This window comes from Trichoplusia ni, chromosome 2, assembly GCF_003590095.1.
Source record: "Trichoplusia ni isolate ovarian cell line Hi5 chromosome 2, tn1, whole genome shotgun sequence".
NCBI lineage: Eukaryota > Metazoa > Arthropoda > Insecta > Lepidoptera > Noctuidae > Trichoplusia > Trichoplusia ni.
In genome coordinates this window covers 19241093-19267658 of record NC_039479.1, presented here as the reverse complement: position 1 = coordinate 19267658, position 26566 = coordinate 19241093, and the positions used below count along the sequence as shown (strand labels likewise).

Genomic DNA, 26566 nt, shown 5'->3' with positions numbered 1-26566 from the left:
GAAAGTGCGTTTATTAAGTTGCATACTATCTTAAAAGTTTTTACTGCAAATCATTTTTACTAGAATCCAAATCAATTGAACTGTTTTAAAAGTAAACGTATAAGGAGCACAGCACATTGTTTTGATACAAAACTTTAGTAATGAGTTATTTCTTACCTGTCATATAAGACGCGATGGCTAACAATACAACAAACAGTATTATAAACACAATAGCGGTACACTTCCATGAGCATCTTGACGACAACCCTTTCCGAAAGTGAAACCGCGACCCGGCGGAGGGGAAATTCGAAGACCGAAGGTTGTTCCGCACCGGGAGGACTGGAACTGGGGTGCCGAAGGTCGGATGAGGTCTATCTGACCGCTCCATCCTTTCTAACGTGCTTTTCTCTGGTTTTCCTGGACTACTACACGATGAGTTAGACTTGTAGTCCATAGACGGATTCTTTTGTATATCCCCTGAAATTAAGTGGCAATTAGATTGTTTTCTTCCATATCTATAAAAATCATAAAAGTTTGTTTGTGTTGTTCTGACATAAAATATTCTTTTATTTAATTACTGTTCATGTATGTGTGTGTGTCCTTAATGCTAATAAAGATATAAAAAGATTCTAACATTCACCTGAAGGCACGTAAAAGTTGCCTGAGGGTGTGCGCACGAGACAGGAGGGCTCGAAGTCGCCGAGGTCCGCTGGGTTACCGGTGATGCGACCATTCAGCCGAGACATGGTCGGGTTGCGAGGCGGCACATCGGGCGGGAGACGCGACCCTTCCAAGAGACACCCTGATGACAAAACAATTCAATTAGATACTAGATACCAGTGATTATACAACCTTGAAATATAATAGAACAAATTTTGATAGACGGTACAATTTCTTATTCAAATAACCAGCGTGGTATGCAAAGACAGTCTACAGCCTTCACGTGTATGCATTAAGTCATCGCAGTCTAGAATTGTTGAAGTAAAGCCTGGTGTAAATCATACATTTCTTAAGACTATCAAGATGAAAAGCAAATAAGACATTTGTTTATAGTTGCTCGAATAAAAAGGCTTTTTAAAGTTATCGTAAATAAAGCTCGGCCTCTATCTTGGACGCTTGTGGCAGTTTTGCTTCGTCAATAAAAACAAAAAAATAACAAATAGGACAGTTGCACGATAAGAAGCGGTAAAAAAATGGCGATCACAGAGCAGCATCGCGCAACCCAAGGACGTCATATAAATGTATCGTAATATTAAACTTTTCGTTTACGTCCGCAAGTAGGTAATGAAGCAAAACTTGGCCTTATTATTACCAATAATCTGCTATCAAATGCCGTTATTTGTAAAGTTAAAGGCTTTTACAAAATTAATCAGCATGCTCCAGTGGTCGTGGCGAAGGCATTAGCACAGGGAAAAATTTAATTAATTCCATCCACGAAAATTTACAAGTTGAAATTCAATTAGGGGCGAATATTGCTCACCGTAATGGCTCGTAAACAAATAACCGTGGATAGGCTCATGCAAATGGATCAAAGATCGCGTGTTTCGGCTGTTCTTTATAAGGAAAATATATTAGATCGGGTGCTATTGGACTTACCGCGGGGTGCGGCGGACTCTCCCATCGCTAATATAAGCTAATGGAAAATCGAAGTATTATCTGTAGCCCCGCGTCTACGACACCTCTTATCGGTGCGCTATAACATCTAACTTTTGATCCTCGACGAATTTTATGGATTCCTTCGAGCGTTAATTAATTTATTGTAGCGTCCGATGTAGCCGCAAGAAAACTCAATTAATTTTAAAAGGGTTTTTGTGTTGTTTTTTTCGCGATCGTTCTCCCCCACCCTCTCGATAACCACCACACCGCCGAAATGAAAATGGTGAACTTCTCGACAATATCGTCAGCCGTCTTTTGTGGTCTCGCCCTTTGATACCATTCTTTTCTTAGCAATTAGAGATTAATGAGTTTCATTGTACTTTCATAAAGCGCACTTTAATCTGTAGTGCTATAGGATTATAGATTTTACCGTGTCGAGTGAAAGTAAAATAACAGTTTTTTTTAAGCAGATGGACATGGTGTTTATTTGCAAAAAAATATGTTTAATTACGGTTTCATAATGTGGTATTGTAGCCTAATGAACACGCCTATTATGATCATTCATCAGTACGAAGTATATCTTGTTCTACAACTAATCACATTCTAACCGTTGTGGTTTGTTAGGGGCTGATGTTTAGGGATAAATGTTGCCAAGTCTCAGGCATACATCAGTCGACTCATTTCGTCTTGCCACCACAGCCAATGAAAAAACTAAATCACCAAATCCCTTACCTAATTTAGGAGGACAAGCATAGTCATTAATACACACGTCAGTCGTCGTGCTACTACAAAATGTGGCCCATTTATATCCCGTCTCGGGGCCTGGGAATTATGGTAATCGGACGAGTCGTGTCCTTTGTCTGTAATGGTTGGTAATTACCGAGGCACCTCCGGGGGCACTTCGTCTACTGGAGGGGCCCACCGGGTCGGAGAATTCGACACTCGTTACGCGAATCGTCTCAACTTTAAAAAGGGAACGCGATTTTGAATGCCGTCGTGGGATTTGTCGTTGCGCACCCGGAACAAACTCACTTTTTTTGCTTTTACTTTGCCAAAATTGCCTCTCACATACCGGTTCTTGATTGGTCCCTTTTAAGTTTGTTTATGCAAACGAAATCAGTATTTTTATAACCAGCCCAGACTTTTCGGCGCTTTTCTTTACTATCCCATATTATTTATTGAGACTATATTATGCATAAAACTGAATAACAATCAGATAGAGGCTACTATCCATATTCCGGTTCGTTTATTTTTATATTTTTCGAGCCATCTGGCATCCGATCTCCTATTTTCCGTTTAGGATCCGTATTTTCTTCCGAAGAAATCCAAAGCTCGCTTACTTATTGGAAGATAAAGGGGGTGTGTTTCGGCTCATTTGCGGCCGAGCTCGGCCCGAACAAACGTGATTTCTTATTGGAAACGGAAAAGAAACAGACCGACTTGTAATAGAGTAACTACGGTTTACTCGGTAGTAAGCCTGCCAGAAAGGTTAATTCCCTGTCTATTATTCCCGCTTTAACAAACATCTAGCTTTTCGTAATGATGGTATTTGTTTAAACCTACTTTTGGACGAGTCTTGCAACTTTATGGCATAATAAAGTCGTTTCGAGGCACATGTTCACAGTAACGCGCAAGCTGTCAAGTGTGTATCTCTTTCCAGGTAGTTTCATAACCTGCGACGTTGATGTATGAGACGTAAAGCACATTCACGTGTAAGACGCACACCGATAGAAACGAGATACATTTGGGCAATCTCTGAAGGCAAGAGACGCGGTGGCAACACGTGCTCACAATCTTAAACTCGTTACATGAACATTCCCGAAGCAATTTAGAATTTACCCCTTAATCTTGATCGCAACTCGAATTGAGAACATACATACAAGAGAATCCTTATTTATGTAGATTAATATCGAAGTGATATATAGATATATACGTACATATATCGAGAGTTCGGAATAGTTATGCGGTAAAACACTTAGCCATACGTTCTCGGTGGCGTCGATTCCCCAATTTCGATTTTAAATTTAGCACCGAAGTTGGACCCGTGCAATATTTATATGAGAGAGCGGCACTGCGATTTATAGTTGGGAAACAATCGGGAACTTGGTCCGGCGTCGTCGTGACTTCGTTTTAATTAGTACCCATTCATCGTTGAACAATCGAGTGCTCGAACAAATCCATTATCGGGAACTTTTCGATAGCCGAAAGAGGTGTATTCAAAGTTTTGCGATTGCAAAGGGATCGAGAACGAGGGCTTTTGTGGATCTTACATTCTGATGCTCGGAACTGTCTTCCTAGGGATCTCGCTCGTTATACATTCTATTAAATAACTAGGCTGTTCGTATTCAGTAGATTTCCATTCAAAGCATGTTTTATAATCACTACTTTAGAAAATAGAATTTATAATCTTTTACGTTTTTCGAGTCTAGCGTTTAGCGCCAAATATTATCGAAAAATTCAGAGGCATTAACGAAATTCACGAGTTTGGGAAAGGAAGGCCGCCGCTATCTCCCGGCTGCAAGTGGAATGGGCTTGCGTAATGACATTACGCGTACATTTTAATCGATGGCTCACGGTTGGCCGGAGCCCAATGCTGTATACATAAGCTTATCTCTACGGTACATAGACGGATTCATTCTATTAAAATTGATTGATTAACTTCCCGTGCTCGTTTGGATTTGGAAAACAGTTGTACAAACAGCGCTTTAAATACAATCGACACGTCGCGTAGTGTTTCGTTTAAATCGCGGTGCCGCGTTTCCATGTGCGTGCTTGGACAAGCGGCGACGAATGTAAATGTACAGCGCAGGCAATGTATCATGTCAAGACGCGGCGGCCGGTTGCCACACTGATAAGATTACCAGACAAAGGAAGTCCACCCATATCACTACCACCACGACCGCTAAATGCGAACCTTCATTTACTACCCCTTTTGCTAACGTAACTAATCTCAATTTTAACACAAAAGCTTTAGAGTCCACATTGTCTCGTACAGTCTTTATTAGTGTCTCGACGTCAACGTCTGCTTCGTTAAAGGACACTCAGCTTTATTTATGTTGACATACTGGCAATGTTGCCGTATTTGTTGTTGACTATTGCTATTCTCTGAAATAGGATTTGAACCGTATGGTTTCATTAATAGAGTCGAGATTTGGTACATCGTTTCGGAATATAGTTGCTTGCGTTGAAGGAATTTGACTTCTTTGTTATGTGTTTTAGAGTTGTTTTTTTTTCGCATCCGTAATGTACGGAGAGGTTAGTCGGGTGGTTTCCGGACGACGATAAGGAGACGATGTTGCTAAGTCGGTCTGTCACGCGACCTGTCCACTAATTTATGTTGAGCTGATTTTGTGATATAACAACCCAGTAGACGGAACCCTTCTTGTAGTTCTAGACGGGGCTGAAGTAAGGCTTTTTATGGGCAGTTATGTTAATGTATTGTCTAGCAAACATCCGTACAATAAAGTAAGTAACTTTTCTATCATAAATTTACTTTAGTCTCATTTGAATTTGACGTCTAGTGGGGTTGGCAGTATATGGCTATTAATGAATTTCATAAGGTAGCTTTTTACGTTTTAGTTTGTATTAAGTGCTGCACCCTTTTGCAGTTGGTAGTAGGTAGCTGCGGATGTTAGATTACAGCCTTGATAATAAACGGAAAGTGCAGCGTTAGAGCTCGTTAGAAGGCTCGCTTGGGAGCCTTCATTAGTGTTTACAAGTAAATGGAGAAAAAATAAAGCGTCCGAGCGCACGCCGCAGTCGCCTCCGGTTACAAGGTGCACCACCCAAGTGAATATCTTCACGATTCAACAGCCACCAACTAATGCTTAAAACAATATGCAGCGCCATCATTAATCTCACTATCTCATTGTACATATTTCTTTGTCTAAATCCATTAAATTAATTACAGCCATTTGGGGAGCCGACTCCGTATTTATTAGGCTCGTTATCATTCATTGAATCTTTCGATAGACGAGTACTCGGTAAATTGGAAGAAATGCCGAGACGTCGTGATAGATGTTCTACTTACACGTAAATGGGGGGCCAAATTAGCTGTCTACCGAAGAATGCAGTTACGGCCGTGACTGATACCCGTCGATGGATTTCGGGTGCGAGATCCTGAGTGCGACTAAGATTCATAGGTGTCATCGCGGCCGTTTAGAAGGGTGTTCAAATTGGGAAATTCCTTTCGATATTACAAGAGGTGCTAAGAGTCGAATGGAACGAATGCGACCTGATAGAAGTGATAGACGTACATTGTTGTCATACCTCGCTGCAGACGAGCGTCGGCGCGGGAGGACCGGCACGACTTTTGTCTCGGCGCTCGCGAGCGAGGAATGTTTATTAGTCGCGGACAATAGGATCGACGGCGGGCTGCGGACATTTGATTCTAGTTGAGCCCGTCAGATGTCCGATAACCGGCAGCGGCTCGACTTCATTAACCTTTACCCGTCCGCGGAGGCATTAATTACGCTTAATAGAAACAAACAAAACGAAACTCCGACAGATAAATGGGCCGAGATAGTTATTTAATTGTCTTATCTGAGGAGCGGGCGTCGAGACGTCTCCGGCGGCGTGGGGTGTTGGAATAATGCAGATTCATTTGCCGTTTACGTCTTAACTTTTGTCAAAAGTTTCCACTTCTACCGATCCCCCTTCCGCTAATGAACGATTCACAAACGAGATTGGGTGTTGTGAATTAATGTTTTGTGTAATTGCTTGTGTACGACAGTGTAATATGATGCATGTAATCAGTGATGGAAGATAACAACCGCGCATTGTGTGCGCGTTGTGGGTGCATACCTATTTGTTAGCTGTATTTATGACCAGAGAATACTGCTGTATGTTAGTTTACATTCTTGTAAAAACGACCATTCGATGTTGAGGACTTAGTCGCAATACATACAAAGGGATTCACAATAAGAAGATTCGGTAAAACTGTTGTGAGATATGTATGAGCTATTTATATGATAAAGCTTAAAGTGCACTTCCCTTTCCTAGAGGGGAGATACGCATATGTTATGGGAATATCAGGCGTCACACTGTCACATGTCCACTATGGAAGCGGTCATATTTTTCGTCGCCACTTTTTTTCAGCAGCGGAAGCTCGAGCATCGCCGACGGCGATACCCTGATAGAGATTGATGATCGCACCTACCCCGGCCCCGCCCGCCGCACACCCTCGCGGGTCATTGAGCTTACCCGATTACACCAGGCCAGAGGGGATTCGCATATATCCAAATTACTCCGGTGATGGACGTTTCTTACCCAGATAACTATCCTCCAATAATCCCTCGGTGTCGTATCAACGTTTCGATATTCACTCGTATGTTATCATTTGAGTCTAGTTAGTGATGCACTGTCGAATTTCATGCGCAAAATAATGCGGACTTTTAATATGAACACTGAAATTCGAAAGCTTTCAGTTTTATCGCCGTTCCATTGTACGCTAACAACATTATTATACAGGGCTGTACCAGTTTAATTTTAAAATTGCCACACATGAAAGTCGCTTTTGAGAAAGGTGTTTTACTGTTTTAGTGATAAGGAGGCTTGGTGCCGTATGACTTTGAGCTTTTATTCTATCCCCTTTCTTCGATAATAACTTGGCCGACTTTGTTTAAAAATACCAAATGACAGCTACGCTTGATGCGCATTTGTCAACACGCGGTGCAGCGCCCGCCATCTTGAAACTTGAGTGGCATTCGACACCGACTGAGTGGCTCATCCACGCGACTGTACAAAAGACAAGTGTCATTATTATACTGCGTATAAAAGTGCGTTTTCTTTACCTAATTGGTTATAAACCCTTCACCAGATAAAAAATCGTTGGTACTCTACTTACACCGTGCGTTGCACCGACATAATATATATTTGAGCTCTGAGCGAAGGGCTCTCAAACGCGGCAAAATCATATCGCGTATAAAATAAATCAGCTGTTCCGGGGTGCCTCGGGACGGATCGCGTTACACCCTCGATTTGTGAGATTATTTGCATTTCGATATAAAATGGCGGCCGCGGTGGGATTTGACGTGACGTTGACAGGTGCGCAAGCTGTCATGTGGCGACTTGTTTTTAAGCGAATAGTTCTGTTTATTATTTTAATTATTGAAGCACAGCCCTGTCTATTCTCATTCCATAGTAATAAACGAATCTTCTTAACATACTCGTACATACACTTATTTAAAACTAGTTAAGTCAGTAGAGCTTTACTTGTAAATCACCCTAACCGTAATGTTAATGTTTTGTAGTCCTGAATAATTCCTCTTTTACTTTTTATTACGAGAGACAAAACAAGTCTTTGAGGCAACTTTTTGAAAGCGGATTACTTTAGGTTTCGTGCTTTCAAAGTATAAAATAACCTAATTCCACGTAAGCGTTACTCGCGAGATTCGCGGAAACGTACAAACGGCGGCGACCCATTCTATATGTACAGAGGTCAAGCATACTCACAGCCCTTTGTACCCAAATAGATATAGCACTGTGTGCATTAGCGAGGGTCGCTTTTCTTAACATTTTTTTCAACAAAGACGAGGCAGTACCCTTCGGCTTCTTCCGTTAGGGTTTGCGGGGTACCGCGATTAAATACACGTCATTTTGATTTATACGTGTACGTTACAGTTACAAACAATTATTGTATTTTTGGCCAGAGTTAGAATGAAGGGTTTGTCGTAATTAATTTAATTAATCGCACAAGCAAACAGTATTAATAATAAACTCGGCTGTTATGGTTTAGTGCAAATATTTGCGCAGGATGTAATTAATTAATTAGCATCGCATTGTGGCATTAATCTAATTGCGTATGTATGTAAATTTGATGCACAGCACAGCATTTGTATGAGAGCGGAGCATACGGCGTGACGTAGGCGTAGAAAAAATATATCGAGCATCGGACGGTCAAGCGAGCACTCCAGTTTAAAACCCATTTACAAATGTAAACGTTGCCGGCGTTACTCAAACAGTGCGGGGCCCACGGGCCTTTCCGGGCCCATCCATCTTGCGGGTCTAACGGCTCCGAATGTTACAGTGACGAACGATGGCCCTTCGATATGGAAGATGACACAATGCGATGACCCCGAATCCATTCCTTCTAAGACCCAGTAATAGTTTTTCCCTACTATCCGTTACTCTCCATATTTTATCGGACCTTTTTATGAGGGTTATATTGGGAATGTGTCATGTTGCGATTCGTTCAACGTTGCTGTTACGCATTTATGTATACATATTTGATGCAAACGCGAAAAGGATTGATGGCCCTTGTACCGTTTTTTCTGACCGCCGCCATAACATATTTATTTTAAAATTTGTACTATTATTCTGTGAGGTATGGTTGTTTTCATTTTCGTATTATAAGTACAAATTCATCTTACATTTGCATTGTTGCAACCCTAATGGGCCCATTTTGTTTCGATCACGTGGAAGCATTAATGACGTCATCCATCACGTCAAGTTGACAAGCTAGCACAGTTGCAGTGGACGCGGATTTAGTGTTGCTGTTGTGGTAAAAACTTTCAACCATAGAACTATTAAAAATCTATTTTGTATATATGTGTGGTTTGAAGCCACATTTGATGACTTGGAATCAAAAATATCAGATATTTTTTACAACACTTTGTCTTTTCGGATTAGTGATTATTTAGTCTAAGCTTTTGGCACAACGTTACTTGAAAGCATTGGTGCTGGTAATTTCCCCAGATTTAGCTCAAAATTTAGGCTGGCAGCTTCGCAACACGCGCTAATCCAGGTTAGTAATCATACGGTAAACCTATTACCATTTCAAGTGTGAAGTGTGAAATCGCTCATTTCCAAATGGCGTCGGAACGCTGGTAAGGCTAAATGCAACCGCACGGCGCTATTCTTAGAGAATAAATTCAATTACGAATTGCCTCATTTAGAACGGAAGGAACGAGAAATAATGCGGGGCTTGTTAGTCGTAATCTAGTGACTAAATAAAGGCGTGAGTTACGACCGCCGCCGTGTGGATTAAAACGGACTTTTATATAAAAAATGGGCAATAACCGGGTGTGGAGAGGGTATCCCCAGCGGACAAGATCCCTCGCTGGCGGAATTTCATTTGCAAAATTTTCTCTGACCGAAACGCCATTATGAACTCCCACTACGGGCATAATATAAGTGTCCTAAATTGAATTTCTTGACATAAGCGACGTCTAAACAGGCCTGTAAAAATGAGATTTCAAAATTACGCCGTATAATTTTTATGCGTGAAAATGACGTACGTGTAATATAACCTTCGCTGAAGATTAATCCCTCAGAAATGTAGACGGAAACGAATCAAGAAGACAGCGGTAAGTATCTACACGGGTATTCCATCAGGGCGCGCCTTCGCACCTCCGCATTTTTATGTTTTCATAAATTTCCGTTGAGATCAATATTTTATATTCGCACCGGCACCGCAGTAAATGGGGATTTTTTGCAAGTTCGCGCCGCACCCCCGGCTTTATTTATTCGGATGTGGCCCTCTCGAGATTCGCCACTTGTACCGTTCGATACATTTTTCACACGAATAATGTTATCACGTACCGTTTCTACGCGCCTTCGCTATCACTTATGCATATACGGTGTTCTTGCGGTGTGTATGTTGGTTCTAATTTCAAAATCGCAACGCGACGTCGCGTCCGCTGTCGTTTTGAACGTGCGATTTGTCCGGTTATCCGGGAGTCGTGAGAGACAAATCCAATAGCTGGGAATCCTTGTACGGGCGAGCGTTGATTGGTCGCGACATTTTATTACCTTAGCCAGGAGTTGGTTTTACGAGGCGAGCTCGGCCGGTGGAGGGTGGTTTTACGTGATAAGTATTTTTATTTGTTCGAGAGCTCGGATAAACTGGAAGGTGGTCGCGGATTACTTTACCGTAACACAATCTCTAAGCTTTTACGGGCACCTGTCACGTCGCTGTCCTATATTCCGAGTTTTTCTATAATAAGTTGAAGCTGTCATCTTAAGTTGTTTATCAAATTACTGAGGGATAAATCGATTCGCACGTGGCGTGTTCGCATGGTAGCGGTCGCAGTAAGTATCTTTCGGCCGCCCGTTGTTAGACGCTTTGTTCGGACGACGCAAAAAATGACCCAGTGTGCAGCGCTCCCGCTGCTAATCCTATTTACTCCGGCAAATAAATTATAGCGGGCGACCACTAATATGTACGGACGGTGGCCGGCGATACTAACTGCGCTCTGTTACTGCCACATCTATACTGGGATTTGCCACTTGTTGTAGATTTGTTATATCGGTTTCTATTATTGCGATGCACTGGAATATTAAGATCCTTTGTTGTGCGTTATTTCATTTATTTTTTATACTCTTTTATGGATTTCAACGTGTGTTATGGGTTAACTATACTATCATTCTTTATTATTTCTTTATGTTGTTTGATAAATTAGTTACCATATCCGCACAAAACATAGACCAGGAGTTATGATCTCCAAGCTTAGGTTCGTTGTTTGTAACGTGCGAAATATTATTTCATGGAGCGTGGGCTCTTTGCTGAAAACTAAACGGCTTCGGTCGCCAATCTCAATTATACAAGCAATATATCGGTGTAAAGGATTGCGTGTCACAGAGGTTCTGCGGCCCTTGTGCGCTGACTGCGCCTGTGTGTGTGCAATGAAATTGTTCACAAACAACGGTGTCAGTGTTGTGTCAGAGGAACTACATTAACATAGCATAACATGCAGGTGATGATACCACTGTATAAATTACTATTGTAATTGTATCAAGGATTTTGTAGTGGTCTTATAGAAATTGGAAATACTAACCAGCTTCTATGTTTCCCCAGGTGAATACTGCGTGTGTAAAAATGTTTTGTATGTGTACTACATGAATTAGTCTCTCGGTAACGTATTGCAAGTTCATGAAGTTAATAGCAACAGAAAGACATTAATATTATTCAACTTCTCTTCTAGCTTCATCACATAAGGCTATATGTTGACTACGATGTTATGAGACTTTATTAAATATCTTTATAAAATACTCGTACGCGAAGTTTTAAAATACCCCATATGACGCGAGGCATAGCGAGCGCGTTTGCATAAGCATACTTCGAACTAAATCGAAATAGCTGACATATAAATTACAAACTTTGGCGCTTAAACATGAATAATTTAATATTCTAAAACGTACGTACATAGCTAACGCCACTATAATTCCAAATTAGAAATTCCATCTCACACATGCGGCGCACACAAAAAAGATAAATAATTTCGTGCCATTTCAATAAAGCCACAATTTCACGGGCGCGTTGGCGCGAACTCGCGAGTGTTACAATTTAATAGAACTTCAAAAGGCCTGCTGATTCCACCACAATTCTATCAGCTTAGCACGAGATCCCGAGCATTATGCGTATAAAAAGCGGTTATCGCGAACCCCACCACCCGCGGCCCGGGGGGGGGGGAGCAGCGAATAGGGGAACAAAACGGATACGGGGACGATACTACGAGAACTCTAGCGGAACATAACTTTTGAGTAACTTTTTAGGTTGTTTTAAGTACATTGCTGTGTTGCTACGGAAAGTATCCAGTAGTTTATTCGGAAGCGCGTATTATATCGCTCTGATATATATTGAGTCGTTACTTTCTATTGATATTGTTTAAGTGGGACACATGTGTCTTTATTTCGTGTGTTTTAGTCGGGATTGGTTATGAGGCTGAGTCGATAGTTAGAGCAAATCTGTAGGCGCCTTATTACGATAGCTTTGAAGGGGAGTATTTTCTAAACGTAGAGACAGCATCGTATTTTGGCCAAGTAAATTAATCTAGACGGGCTTTGCAAAGACAACAGTTTATTTTAGACAATAATTATCTACGAAATTAGGATAGCTCGAGCTTAAAACATCCTTAAAAAAGTAACTGAAAGTTTGTGACCGAACTCGAAGGCGTGATAAGGCGAGGTGAAGTAAAACAAAAAAGAAACAATTGTTACACAAACACCTCCTCGTTCCAACTTTGGAAATGTTTTCTTACATAGTCCATTTAGTAGGTATGAAAAAAAACTGAAATGAAAATAGAAGCGAAGGAAAATGTTGGGGATTTATATTTATAGTTTCAATTAGCGGGCTTTGCACGCGCCGCTCGCTTGCCTGTGAAGCTCGTTATTAGAATTTAAAAAATATATATAAGCCAACTTTCTACAAAAATACACTTTGGAGCGTTCCAAACTCGAAAATAAATCCAGCTGTAAATTAGCAAGAGTATAAAATTCATCGTGTGAAAATTACGACAGTATAAAAGGCGGTCGTCAACAGAATTTAATTCGACATTCGTTGGAAAATGCCTCATTTGAACGACAATAATCAACGCATAAAACAGTTTAATGCGGTCACTTTAAAAAGTTTGCGATACGCAGCATTGCGCTTTCGTTCGGAACAATTAAAATCGCGCTCTGTCAACGCTTTGCGATTTAACAGTGACTATTTAGCGACAATTACGTGACATCACTGTCCATTGTCCTGTAGCGATTAAGCTTCAACTACAATAGTCCAATCCCGACCTCTAACGAAGCGACTTCGGCTGTTTCCGCCTCCACTTCGGACCGCTCAAAGAAGCGTAATTTGCGGTTACGAAAATTGTAGTACGCTACGAATTTTGACGATGTTCGCCGAAGTTTAACAACTGCAGTCGTTTGAAAGTCGACCTTTCAGCGGGTTAAGTCGAGTTGACGAAGTTCCGGGTGTGTCAGGGTTAATTCGACCGGTCAGTTTAACCCCTATTGGCTCGAATGGGTTGGGATATAAAATAGTACGAGATACTCCTCCATTGATGACATTACTTTTATGGGGCTCCTTTTGTAGTTGTTCATTTAATATCTGCGGATAAAATAATATATACTCCGATAAAAGCTTCGTTGAAAATTTTGTGCGTTTATACAATTATTGACATCGTCAATGGTTTAAATTGACTTAAAGCGACAATAAAGTCGCAAGAAACTTGTAGTAAAAATGAGCATAGAAAGAAAAACGTATCACATTAAGCCTTAAAATAACAGTAACTTTATCCGTCTATTAGCAATGTTCAGTTTGCACTGAGTGGTGCGCAATTATACGTTGACAAAGCTCAGCAAAGGAGGTAGGGGCCCTTTGTTGCAGCGACGCCAATAATGATGGCATAAACTTTACTAATTTAGCTACAGACCGCGAATGCCGCACCAAAGCCGGGTGCACATGTACGTGCCCTAATTGTGACGTCAAGGTAAAAATTATGTTGAACACACGACTTTATTCGTTGTGAAATGTTTCATACACTGTGTTGTGTGTAGCATTTTTGTTAAGAATTTGGTGTTGACTGTTTTTGGAATTGACATGTGTTTGTTTCAAGATGTTGTCAACCTTTTTGGGATCATATATGCTAACGAATACATCGGTTATGTGCTTTGTAGCAGTTAGATCGAACAGAACTGAAATTCAATGCATAAAAAGTATAAAAATATTAAATAGGTATTAGTAGTTACGCGTGACTCATTTATTTGTTATAGTTCTCGGAAAATAATTAAAAGAATAAAATACAACAACAAAATTTCATATTAATCTTCTTTTAACATCACTTACAGCCAAGAAACAATGCCGGCGTTATGTACGCAGCTTTACTCCGTACACTGTTTCAGTAGCGACTTCTGAGCGATATCAATTGCTCGCTAACTACGCCTGATAAAACGCGCGCCCTTTGACAGTTGCCTCGGAACTTTGCTTATCAGTCCTCGTACCCACTCGTTAAATTCCGACACTACACGAACGAACATGTAGTATTGTTTAGAACAGTCTAGAAGTATAAGTTCGGTAATAGGCGATGAAGTTGCTTTTTATCGGCGCTGTGTTTGAACGGTACGTGCACTGTGATTGTGATTAAACATGCTAACTACAGAACTTGTTTCTGTAAGTAAACGTTACGTTAACTTGAAAGGAAATTAGTATGAACCTTCAGTTACGAAAGTCAGCAAATAAGAAAAAAGATTTTGCTTTGAGTTCGTGTAGAAACTAAGCTAAAAAATGAGTATGGACTTTAAGTTTATTGCACTTTTATTTCGCCACAAACATAAAAAGTAACTCGTTTATTAAGTCTTAATTCTTACTTATTTGTCAGATAGTATTTCCGGTAAAATACTTTAAACTAGGGGAACTTAGGGAGCGCAGACTAAAATCCACCGCCGAGAGAAAAGCGATACACCGAACAATATCGAGAAGCGTTGAAAATTAAACATCACAAGCCCAACAACTGCAGCCCCTGATAAAAAATCATTAACGCCAAACATTGTTCTGGTGGCGTTAAAAATCGCGATTATCGCAAACTCAAACGCGGCGTCTGGCGCCCGAGGAAGCGCGTGAAGCGGGGCCCGCTCCCCCAAAATATGGGCACAAAAACCCGCTCATAAGTAATTCACCTGTTTAAGCGGATGAAAATAATGGCCGACTACCAATTTCAGTTGTGCTTACTCGTGAAAAAGGTCGGTGAAATGAGATAATGGTATTAAGATAATAGATTTTAGTGCTTTTGCTTATTTGAACTTTCATTACAGTAAAGTGAGTTATACTTTAATTTAGGTTTCCACATAATTCTCCCGACCCTTACGTGTTTGTTGGTGCTAAACTTGGTAATAAAGTAAACGAAAATACGCATAAAGGAGGTTAATAAATTAAATCTTGTTGAACACAAATGCAATTTATAAGGTCGACAATATCATAAGTTATGTTTTAAAAGCATGTTTTGGTGAAATGAAACATGTTACTGGAAAAGTGAGTGCAGAATTTTGCGTATGAAACGAATAAGATATTTTTCAGGGTGCTTAATAGTTGGCGAGTCTTTTCAATGATTTCGGAACATGCTGTCATAATTTTTAAAGTCGGATGTATATTATGGACATAAAGTACGGCATTAAAGCCGTTGAGGCCTTTTACAATGGCGGCGATAGAGTGGCCGGGAAATATGACCCCACTCAATGTACCGCACACCGTTATAGTGGGTTGCTATTGTTTCCAGCTTACTGATAATATTCATGTATCTCTTATATTTGAGGGACAAACGTATACTGTAAGTAAAAAGTATGTAAAATTAATATTGATATTAAAACAGTGAAGTCTGTCTATTTGTCTATCCATTACGAATTCATTGCTAAACTACTTAACAGATTTTGATGAAATTTTTATATAAATAGTTTGTACTTAGAAACGAAGATAAAATACTTTTTGCTGCGATAAAAGGTAGTCATTAACATAGATACAGATTTAAAATCATAAAACTCTCTATCATTTTTCAATTCATATTATTTTCAGACAGAATATTCTGTTTCGCCTTTTTTGTCAGTTGAAAACAAATAAATTATGAAACTGTCGATTGAATTGTTTTACCGTCAAAGCATGATAACGTAATCGTTTGACTAAAATAAATGATCGTTATTGTTTGATGTCTCTATAATCTTTTTCCGTTAGTATTTACTTTTTTACTGTATTTATTTTGGTTTTAGTAATTTGGAAAAGCGTTATACAGTATAATGAGATATAATATTACGTATTCTGCCTATAGAACCTCTTCAGCTAATTTTACTTTACGAAAATACAATTGAGTACTTATTTGAATTTCGCAAGACTGGAAGTCGGCCGCAACATAAGACAAAAACATTCAGAATTTTCTGATTTTCAATAGAATTTAAGTCTTGGGGATTTCTTTACGGAAATACAAAAATACTTTTAAATCTTTAAGAATTCTGTGGACTCTTTTTTCAAAGACCATAGTATGAGACAATGCAGTTCCTTGAATAATAACTAAGACGGCAGTCTAGCTTTTAATACCGCGGCGGCCGAAGGATTTTCCATTAATTATTTAGGACTGTGGTTTGGATCGGCGATCTCTGTCTGCTGACAACTGTTTGTACGATATTCTCGTAAATAATGTAGGTAGACGATCAAGAACCTATCTGTTGTATTAATAAATAAATGTACGCTTTTTTTATGTTTTGCCTGAAGCAATGATTGATTTGTGTTGTTACTTTGATGGACGTATCGTGCTTTTTTGAAAACGTTTTTATTGTTTAATATGCAGAAAGCGGATAATATTTGTAATCAGATGTAAATAATTTAATGAAAAAATTTTCTCGCTACGTGTCAAACATACAATGACCAAATTCCAATTTTTGGTCTGTGTCAAGTTTTTCTGTTTTTTTTTTTGTATTTAATTTCGAATTAAATCATCACGAAATAATGTATTGTCGAAAAAGATCGAGGGACAGTTATATGAAAAGTATGAATCAAAATACTTAAAAAGGAAAACTTCGTTATTGTATCAGACACCATCAATAAATAGCACATAACATTAACAATTCAGTACCAACGAGTTAATATTTATTACCTCGTGTTGCATAGAGATTACAATTAAACGTTTGTTTAAATATTTAGCGAACATTTATCAAAGTGTCCGCTAGCCTAGTTGCGGCGACTAGGTCTGAACGAAAGCTTAAGCGGTCACTTGCATCGGCTCGCTGGACTCAGAAGCGAACAGTTAAGCGCTCGCAAATAAACAGACTTACAGACGTTTCTATTATATTTATTTGTGCTGCGGTATTACGTTACGATTGTCTTCACTGATGTTAGCAGATTTGTATTACGGTTTGTATATTATGGACTTTATTACTAAAGGAATAGAGATGTTTTATTGTTCTTTGTGCATTTTTTGGCATATTGTCTTACCGATGTCATAATAATAAACTACTATCGAAATAACAGGAGTTTCTTGCTCGTCCTTCTCCATGAGAATCTACCTTCCGAACGAGCGGTAGCTTCAATAGGAGACTGACCGACAGACTGACACTAGTTTTTAATATTGTTTGACGTTCAAAAGTGCTATATATTGGTCTAATTGAAATAAAGAATTTTACTTTGACTTTGATCATGTGAGTACTGTACAGTAAATAGTAAACTTCAGTTGATTGGGTTATTTGAAAAATGCGCATAAAATATCAAATGTAGGAACAGCAGTAGCAGTAGAAAACTTGCAATTAATTTATAGAACTGATTTAAGTTAAAAAGCATCGCTTAATAAAATATGTTCTCTCCGCATTTTCGCGACACCGGAACATCAACATCCATTAGGACTCCTAGTTTCTCACACCAATTAATTACCACTTTAAACTTCACAAAAGTGGGAAACTAAACGACCGCTCAAATTGCTTAAATCTTTCACGGCAACAATAGGAGGACAGTAATTGTTAAAGAGCGTCGCACAGTAAGCAAGGAGCGGTGCGGTGCGGCGCGTCGCCCGAACAATGGGCGCGGCGGCCGGGCGGGCCCGCGCGGCGGCCCATGTCTTTTAAACGAACGAAATTGGACCGCGAAGCAGTCCCGAGTGCTAGGTTGCAACGGTTTTGGTGTGCGGCGCCCCTAAGCGCTTAAATCGCGATCATTTCAGTTGCATATTCTCAATTATTGTCGGCTCCCGACGACTTGCGGGACTTTGGGAGCGAAGCCTGAGCTCCTTAATTGCAGCGACGCTACCGCCTCGTGATATAAATTGAGACACCACAATCAAGATGGAATTAAATTCCAGTATCGGTGTTTTCGTCGAGTTGATTGTCAAAATACAATTATATGCTGCAGTACAATCTTGTTTGGAAGTGTTATTGTTTCTTCTCCCGCTCTATATTGCCTGAATAAATATGTGACAGAGTTTAAGCACGAGCTACGAACGTGTTAATGTACACTTATATTTAATCTATAACTACTTTCATTACGATTTCTTTGTCACAATACGAAAGTGATTCGGTGGAAATAATTCGTGGAAACAATGAAAGCGCCATCTAACGGGCTGATTACACAACATTATTGTGGTTTTAAAAGAACAATTAAGAGCTAAACTTATCGCAGTCGGTCAGGGTTAACCTTTTGTGTAGTATTATTATGTGCTAGAAAGTACGTTTAGTTGCTCCGTTTTTTGCCTATTAGCAGCTTTCCGATTTTCTATAGAATTATAAACTATTGTAGGTAAAGTGAGGGTAAAAGGTTGAAAGTTAATCAACAAAGTCGTTTAGTAATTAGATTTTTCGTAATTTTTTGTTACGTACTCAAACATGGACGTCAGACATCAAAGTAAAAGCGAGTTTTCCAATACATCCTTATCGTTGAAAATTGTAGCAAACACAAAACATGTCGTTACAAGTTCTGTGTTCTAAGATATCTTTGTAGAAACTCGAGGTACCCAACACGATACGTCTGATTCGTGACTCTGGGCGTAAACTTCACGATATTTGAGTTCAAGTTAAGGATTTTGTTCGCTTTTATGTAAACGAACTCTCGAATAAGAGTAGATGTTATAAAGTTTACGCAACGCGCTAAGCACCCGCTTTCTATAAACAAAATAAACGAGTTTCAGAATTAAATAGCTTGAAGAATTTAAAGAACTAGAAAGTTATTTGAGTAAGTCCTGTCTAGAAACGTTTGAGTTTGCTTCACGCAAAATTAAATTGTAAATTTCGTTTTAATCAATTGATTGCGATTCAATTCACAATTAATTGTTGAATTGGAATCGTCAATTAGTAAGAATTTAACGCCTTAGGCTATCGCAGCAAAATTTAGATTGACGATAATTTAAATATGTCTACAATTATAATTTTATAGAAAAGTTAAAATTGAAGAGTGTATTATTAAAGCAGTTTGATATTCAATCAATCTAAACACAGTGACTTGGGAATCGAAATCATAAATTCAGCTGTTTAGCATGTATTAGCTATAGAGCTGCATTCAGGGAAGCATAACAAAGGGTGTGCCTAATGTTTACTTACAGTCAATTTAATAGCGCTTCACTATTACCGACATTAAACTATCAATGCAGCAATTAACGTGCTATTATTACACCTCACTTTCCCCTACGAGTTATAAAAATTTCAGTTCCCCTTAAACGAACAAAGTGTATTGGGTAGGCTAGTGCATTATCCGTGGCATGTACGATAGCCGCTTTTGAAGGAAATAGCGCGCCTATAGAGGAGGCCAGTACTTCCGTTAGGGGGGCAGGGGGGCGTAGGTAGGGAGGCTTTAGACGGCTATTGCTGCTAATCGAGCCAGTAAAACGTAGTATCTGATTTCTTTGAATTTTATTGCAACTTATTCCACGAAAATGTAAACGGTATTCATTTACAACTCGCGTTACGGCTCGGCTTCTGTTAACGGAAGATATTAATTTTGATTGTTTTTGGTTTTGTGTTATTAAAGTTTAAATACGATTTAATTTTATATTTGTTACATAATATGGCGCGGATTTTATTGCTTTATAAGAATTTTATTGGGTTAGAATCTACAATCATATTCAAGTAGGTACATATAAATGTTGTAACGTACCAAGAATCTTGAGTCTGAGTACTTTATCGCTAACCTAAAGTAGAATTATAACCTTCAGCGATCACGTAACTAAGCATTAGCTACAGCACAGGTTTTCGATTCAACACCAATTTAAATTACTAATGTACTAACACAGGTGAAGGTTGTGTACGTACTGTCGTATACATGTGTGTGTAATAGCCTCGCCACGATGAAGGCATCCATCAAATGGCGTGAACCGTAGAAAGCTACTGTCGACCACTTATCAGATTTGGCCCTATTTGTTCGCCTACTTATAAGTAATTTCCGCAAATCGATTTGTTTTCTTGAATACTTTATGCTCGATATTGATGTTCGGCCGTGGGTGGGTTGACGTGGCCTATTTGCGCGATAGCCATTGCAAGAACCATGTTGAAAGCAATTTCCATTTTATAACGACTTTTCTTTTCGTATATTGGTTAAGGGGTAATCGTTTCATGCTTACTCGAAGTTAGTAATAGGAACAATCAAGTAGACAGGCTGTTTGGAGGACGAAAAATGAACAGACAAACAAATGTGTATTCTATATTTACGTTAAATGTGATGCGTAGGTGTAAAACAAAAATATATCAAAAGTGAGAGTACCGTCGTAGTAGTATTATTTTCGTTTTTACTCATATACGATAAAATTAACCAGCTTGTTAATTTGAGGAGAATGTGGGCACGGCTTCGTAGGCGTAACCGTTTTAATGTTCATAAAAACAATACAACGCAAAGATTTTCGCTGTATTTAACAACCAAAATATACAAATAGGTATATGAAATAACCGTAAAACGCAGAAGGGCCAGCAAAAAAGCGCTATCGAGCCAAATATTTACACGAAATAGGTACTCGAGAATTCAAGGGTTGAGTACAAAATCCGTGCTCATTAAAAACTTTTCAACGCTTAATGAAAATCTTATTGAACCGGGTACGAGTGCATCGGGCCTCCCCTCGCGCCTCCTCGGCGGGGAGAGCCGCCTGAAATGGCCCGGCTAAGTGTATTACAGTCGGATCGCTGCCTTTCATTCGACACATCAAAGAAGATCCCGTTCGTTCGCAACTAAATCGAATCAGCACAGCTTTGTTTCTAGACTCCAGTAGGTAAATTTGCAAAGGGATGGGCCCGATATTGAGAGATTACTGCTGCCTTTCAAGTCGCTCTAGGCCGTTTGATTCGTAAGAGTTTCGTAAGGCATGGGTGTATCTCTGTTTGGTAATACGTCTCCATGGGCTAAAGAAATAGTTGGAGCCATAAATATTTCAATTTAATGTTGTTTAAAACAAACCTTTAGTAACCGAATAATATATTATTTTGCTTTAAAAAAATATGAAGAGTGAAACGTGCACAAAACGTACAATGAATTATAAAATTCTAGTTGCAAACATGAAGAAAGCGAGTCGCAAATTACATTTTACAACCGGCACCAGTAAAAGAGCTGCGAACTTAATATAGAAGTTCAATAATAGTTACATTTAATATTTCTCGAATGACTCCCATTTGACCCGTTTCTTACAACTAGAACAAACTCAGGCGCTTTAAAAATAAAACCTCTGGAATTTATGGAGTTAAAAATTCGAAGTCGAATCGGTCGGTGGGACCGCGGGTATAGCAGGCAATAAAGCAGGCAGGGTTAATTTCAGCGTCGCGTTGGCATCCGCACTGGCGTTAAAAACTAAACCAATATACTTCTTAAAATTACGCCCGCGCCGCCGCCTAGTTACGTAAGCGAACGTGACCCACGGAGATTTTGGCAAACGGCCGGCGATGGGTTAAGATGTACATTGACACGGATTTTTAAACTTCCACTCTAGGTACATTTTGGCAGTACGGCATCCAAAGGCGACCTGTCCCCTGTGAACGTAAATTGCTCCTATATTTACTGCCATAAAAATTGGAAAGCGAACGGTCTTTAGTATCGTATAAGCGGTAATCTTTGCAAGCGATGCCAAATAGCCTTATACGGTACGATGCATTGACAATTCGATTGCGCACCGACATGTATAAATATCGAAGTCAAGTATTACAATCCCATAACCCGTAGAGGTAATATGTAAAAATATAACTTTGATAACACTAAAAATATCCCATCAATTAAACTGAATCTAATACTTCCGCTCCAAGAGTCCAGTTCAAACGCGTTTCCTATTCGATCCAAAATTGTTTTCGCAATCGGCGCGGGCCTGGCGAGTTTCCCAGTCGCTACGTGTCTCGCGTGCAGATGGACGTCGTACCAACCTAACGCAACCAATGGTCCGACGGCCGCCTTCTGCGGAACTCTGCGGAAGCGGGCCTTTGCCAACTTGTCGTTATAACATCTCGTCTACATTACTATGTATTTAATTCCCATAGTTTTTGTAACGATTGATAATTTCATAATCAAGGTGTTTCATAATCATATTGGAATGACGTCTTTTAATTTTCTTTTCATTTCATAATGAACGCCTGCTGTAAATGAGCCTTTAATATTATTCTGTTTCTATTTAAATTTCTTGTACGTTTTTGTCTCTCACGGATTTAGACACAGTCTTAACGAAACACAGAATTGAATCTAACGATTTAATTTGATGGCAGTTATTCTTGGAAGTTCAAAATAGCAGCTACAGCTAGTGGTTTCAGTCTCCCAGAATAAATCTACCTATTGGCTTTAGAATTATTTTGTTTTTAGTTTTTTTTCAACTGCAATAAAGATCGTTTACAAAGGTTTTGCAATAATTTCTGAACCTTAAAATTGTCTCTTGGAAAACTGGAATGTCCTTATAGCTACGAGTATATAATATATACGCATACAGTTACATAAGGAATACTTTGGGGTATGCTATAGGTTGAAACTGACCTTAGCTATATAAAACATTTGTTACCTATATATAAAGGGACTCAAACACATACCATGCGTAGCTTGATAGTGCAAGTTACATGAAGGCTTATGTCCAGCAGTGGTCTACAGTGGGGTAAGGTGTTGTATACGGGCAGGAATAGGAGTGCTATGCTAAGCTATACTAAGTACGTGTACTTGGTATGCAATTGGTATTTTGAACTTACTTATTATTTTCTATACGCCTAAAATATACCTGAAAGAATTGAAACACTGAAATTACAAACTAAATAAAAATAAGATTGTAGATTGCCTTGAATTGTCTTAACCTGAAATTAATTAAATTTATGCAAGATATATTGTGAAACGTTCTTAATTCTTGTATTTTTACTTTTCATTAACGTGTTACTAAAATACTTACTTTTATGCTTAATAAATCGTTATAAATTCGGAATAATCGTTATTAATTTTTTGACGCCGTGTTAACAGGCCACTAAACAAAAATATTTCAAATGAAATTTAAGGAATATACGTCGGCAATTTTAACACATAAAAATAGACCCATAATCGCCTAACTAACCAAGCTTGAATCACATTTATCGTTGAAGTTCAATTAAGTATAAAATGTATGCAGATCGTTCTTATAGTAGAGTTAGCCTTAAGTATTTACTGAAACCTCGAACAGATTGTTAAATCACTTACAAGCTCTCATGAACTTGTTTTAACCTATTTTCTACGATTGATATCTTGATTGCGACCTGCGTGGGGAAGTCCAGGTGGTTTTGATGTACTTTACGATTTCTTTCAGACGTTAACCTGCATGAAAACTTCATGGTAAAACAAGGTTTGACTCCGCTAAAGCTGGTTTTGTAATTTGAAGAAAACTCTTGATTTGTTGGACTATTTAGAAGCGGAATGTACACACATGTACTCTTTAATGGATTCGGGTCTTGAAAGCTTGGATTTTCAGGTGTTTTAAAAATATTGTTGTGTGACTGAAATTCAAGAAAACTGAGCTTATATCTCGATTTTAGAACAATGTAAAATTATTCGACTTTCATTTAAACGAATTTCTATTTTACAAAGAATCGTACCAAATCCCAAGAAATGTGATGTAAGATACAAAGCAATTCTTCACGAGCAAGTAACATTTTAAATTTTATCACAAATAAATCTGAGCGCTAAGTGAAAACGCTCATCTTGAACAGATTCGTGTAAACGGTACATCACTAATCGCGTGCACAACATGCATAAACATGGGCGTTTTAAGACGAGTCTCGTCTTAACAATTTGGTTATCTATGCAGTTTCCGAGTTGCCCTATTATTTTCGTGCTGACAACGTCACGTCTAAATTCGCAGACTCTAAACTTGCAAGCTGATGTTTAATAATTTCCTGTTTATTAGACGAGGAAACTGCTTTCTATAGTGCTGTATATTTATGTCGGTTTTGTACTCGAATTCCAGATACTGAGTTATATTTCAAGTACCTTTCTCTGCAACTTCGAATAATTGGAATTAAATGTTCTTACTCTAAGCTTGCACCTAAACCACTGATCTAAAAGAAAACAACAATGTACTACACGAATTCGATAAAAACAAGTCGTAAATTACTTGTTTTTTTAGTGCTACGGTTTATTCCAGTCAATTAACTTTTACAAGCGCATCTTTTTTGTACCGTGCTACGTCGTAGCTCCGTAGCCCCGTAGAACGTAGTACCGTAGCATCTTTGTAGGTCGGCTACAATGTTCTTTTAAATAAATATTGGTTAGTAGTTCTGTGTCTTTGTGGTAATGTTTTGTTTTTATTTTTTTGTATCATATGTGTATTTTTTATAACAAATCTTTATTCAATGAAACCTATTAACCAAATTGTATTACTGTAGTCCTTAAAAATATTAATCCTAATGATATACTTTAGCTTAATAGTACCAGTAATTGGTCAAATCTAAACAAAACCGCTTGTGACCAGTTCACTAATGAAGTGGTCAAATATCCGACAAATGGGAACGAAATCCCTAGCACAACACACCGAATAAAATAAACAACCAGCAACAAAACAACAAAAACAAAAATTTAAGAATAAATAAAAACCCGTTTGCTCTGTACGCGACGTTCGTGCGAAATATCGTCGCAAGGGAAGACAATAAAAAAAATGAACAGCGGAAAGTAACTGCACACAGATGGCGCCACCGCGAAAATATATTAAGTAAATTTAAAAAAACGTATTCCCGAACGCGAGGCGAGCAATGGCCCGTGTAAAATTTACTATTGCGCGTTTTGAGATCAGTTGCCGCGCGGCGTGCGAGGAATCGTAATACTGCAAGGTGGTGGCGCCTTGTGAGCCATTGTGAGGTTCACAGCCTTGGTTTACGGTGACACAGAGCACGCTGCGGTTTTTGTAACACGAGGTGTGACGTGTGCAGGGGTTGGTGAGGAGCTTGAGATCATGTTTGAATGTCTTACTTTTAGGGTCACAAATGGGTTACAGATTGCTGTAGAAATAAAATTTACACACACATAAATAGAATTATGAGAATAAATTATATATGATTATATATTATTAAAATATTCCCATGTAAATTACACTTTAATATTTAATCTATAAACGAGCGCATACAACAACAAAATCTCATTCTTCGAACTCTCTCTTCTAATAGGAATAATATCTAGCTCTCATTTCCACAAACTACACTTAACAAAAGTATGTGTTCTATGAAAAGGAATTTGGCGCATAAAATCGAAAACAGAAATCACATTCCAACTCCACTCGTGCTAGAAATTCCCAATCGGAATTTATTCCTATAAGTTTCGGTTGAAAATGTTATTGAAAATTGAATTCTCTATTTAAGCACCAATTATGGCAGAGCTTGGTCGGGCGTCGGATAGCGAAACTCAACTCAATCGTAATTATTTCCCTCTCGGAAGAAAACTTGAAACGCGCGTTAATTGTGGCCAAGGTAGCGAACTCTTTATATTGAACGGGGAGGCGACGACACGAGACCGTTACGATTTTCTGGTGTCTGTTATTATGTGTAACTATGACATTTTAATTTATAACATCCGATGACTTTAAAATGGTGTAACATAATTTCGAGCAAGGTAGTATAAAAAAATATTGCAAATGCACGTAACTACTAAATTTATTTATTTTCAAACACTAAAAATCAAAAACAATAACGAAAATGCATTTGTGATTCTAACAATTAATCCGACAACATATCGTTTTACGTTTTATTTTGTTACAACAAATATTGTTAATTTTATGGTAAATATTACTAATTGTCCATTTTTATAAAAATAGAAGCATTTATATATTTTTCGAATACTAAAATGAAACTAGACTTCTTTGAGCGCTACCTAAACAGTTTATCTGCTGCTCTTTTACACCGTGAAATGACAGACACTTTACGATGAGTTTAAACTGATCGATATTTCAGATCTGGCGCTAAGATTTATAAAACAACGTCTGAAATATGTCGTACCGCGACTCGTCAAGAGTAAGTCGTCGCGGAGCGTGGACAAGCAGGAGGTGTGACGTCATTAGCAATCTGCCACGTCTCTGTGCTCGCGGCAAATTGGAGCAATTATAATGTACAGTTTGTTTTGTTACAAACCATCCCCTCGGAACAACCGTGTAATTTGAAGACTAGCAATTTTAAACGACATTCTATTAAAACGATCAAAAACATCTTTCATTTTAATAAACGAGTGTTCAACAGTTTTTCCGCTTTGCTTAAGCATTGTTGAATTTATTTGCGCTTTAGACAAATTGCTTCTGATTTTTAATTGACGTCTCAAACACTAGAAACGGAATTGATTCTTCAAAGATAAAAACATCATTATATCAAG

At 38.6% G+C, this 26566-nt stretch overlaps 1 protein-coding gene across 1 annotated transcript in view; it reads right to left on the bottom strand.

Moving 5' to 3' along the window:
* The window catches only part of LOC113508544 (teneurin-m), a gene marked incomplete in the record, with an annotated part of 164468 nt that overhangs the window by 14826 nt on the left and 123076 nt on the right, over positions 1-26566 (bottom strand). Inside the window, 2 exon segments of the mRNA XM_026891655.1 lie at positions 157-456; positions 620-781. Coding sequence (XP_026747456.1) covers positions 157-456; positions 620-781 — 462 coding nt within the window.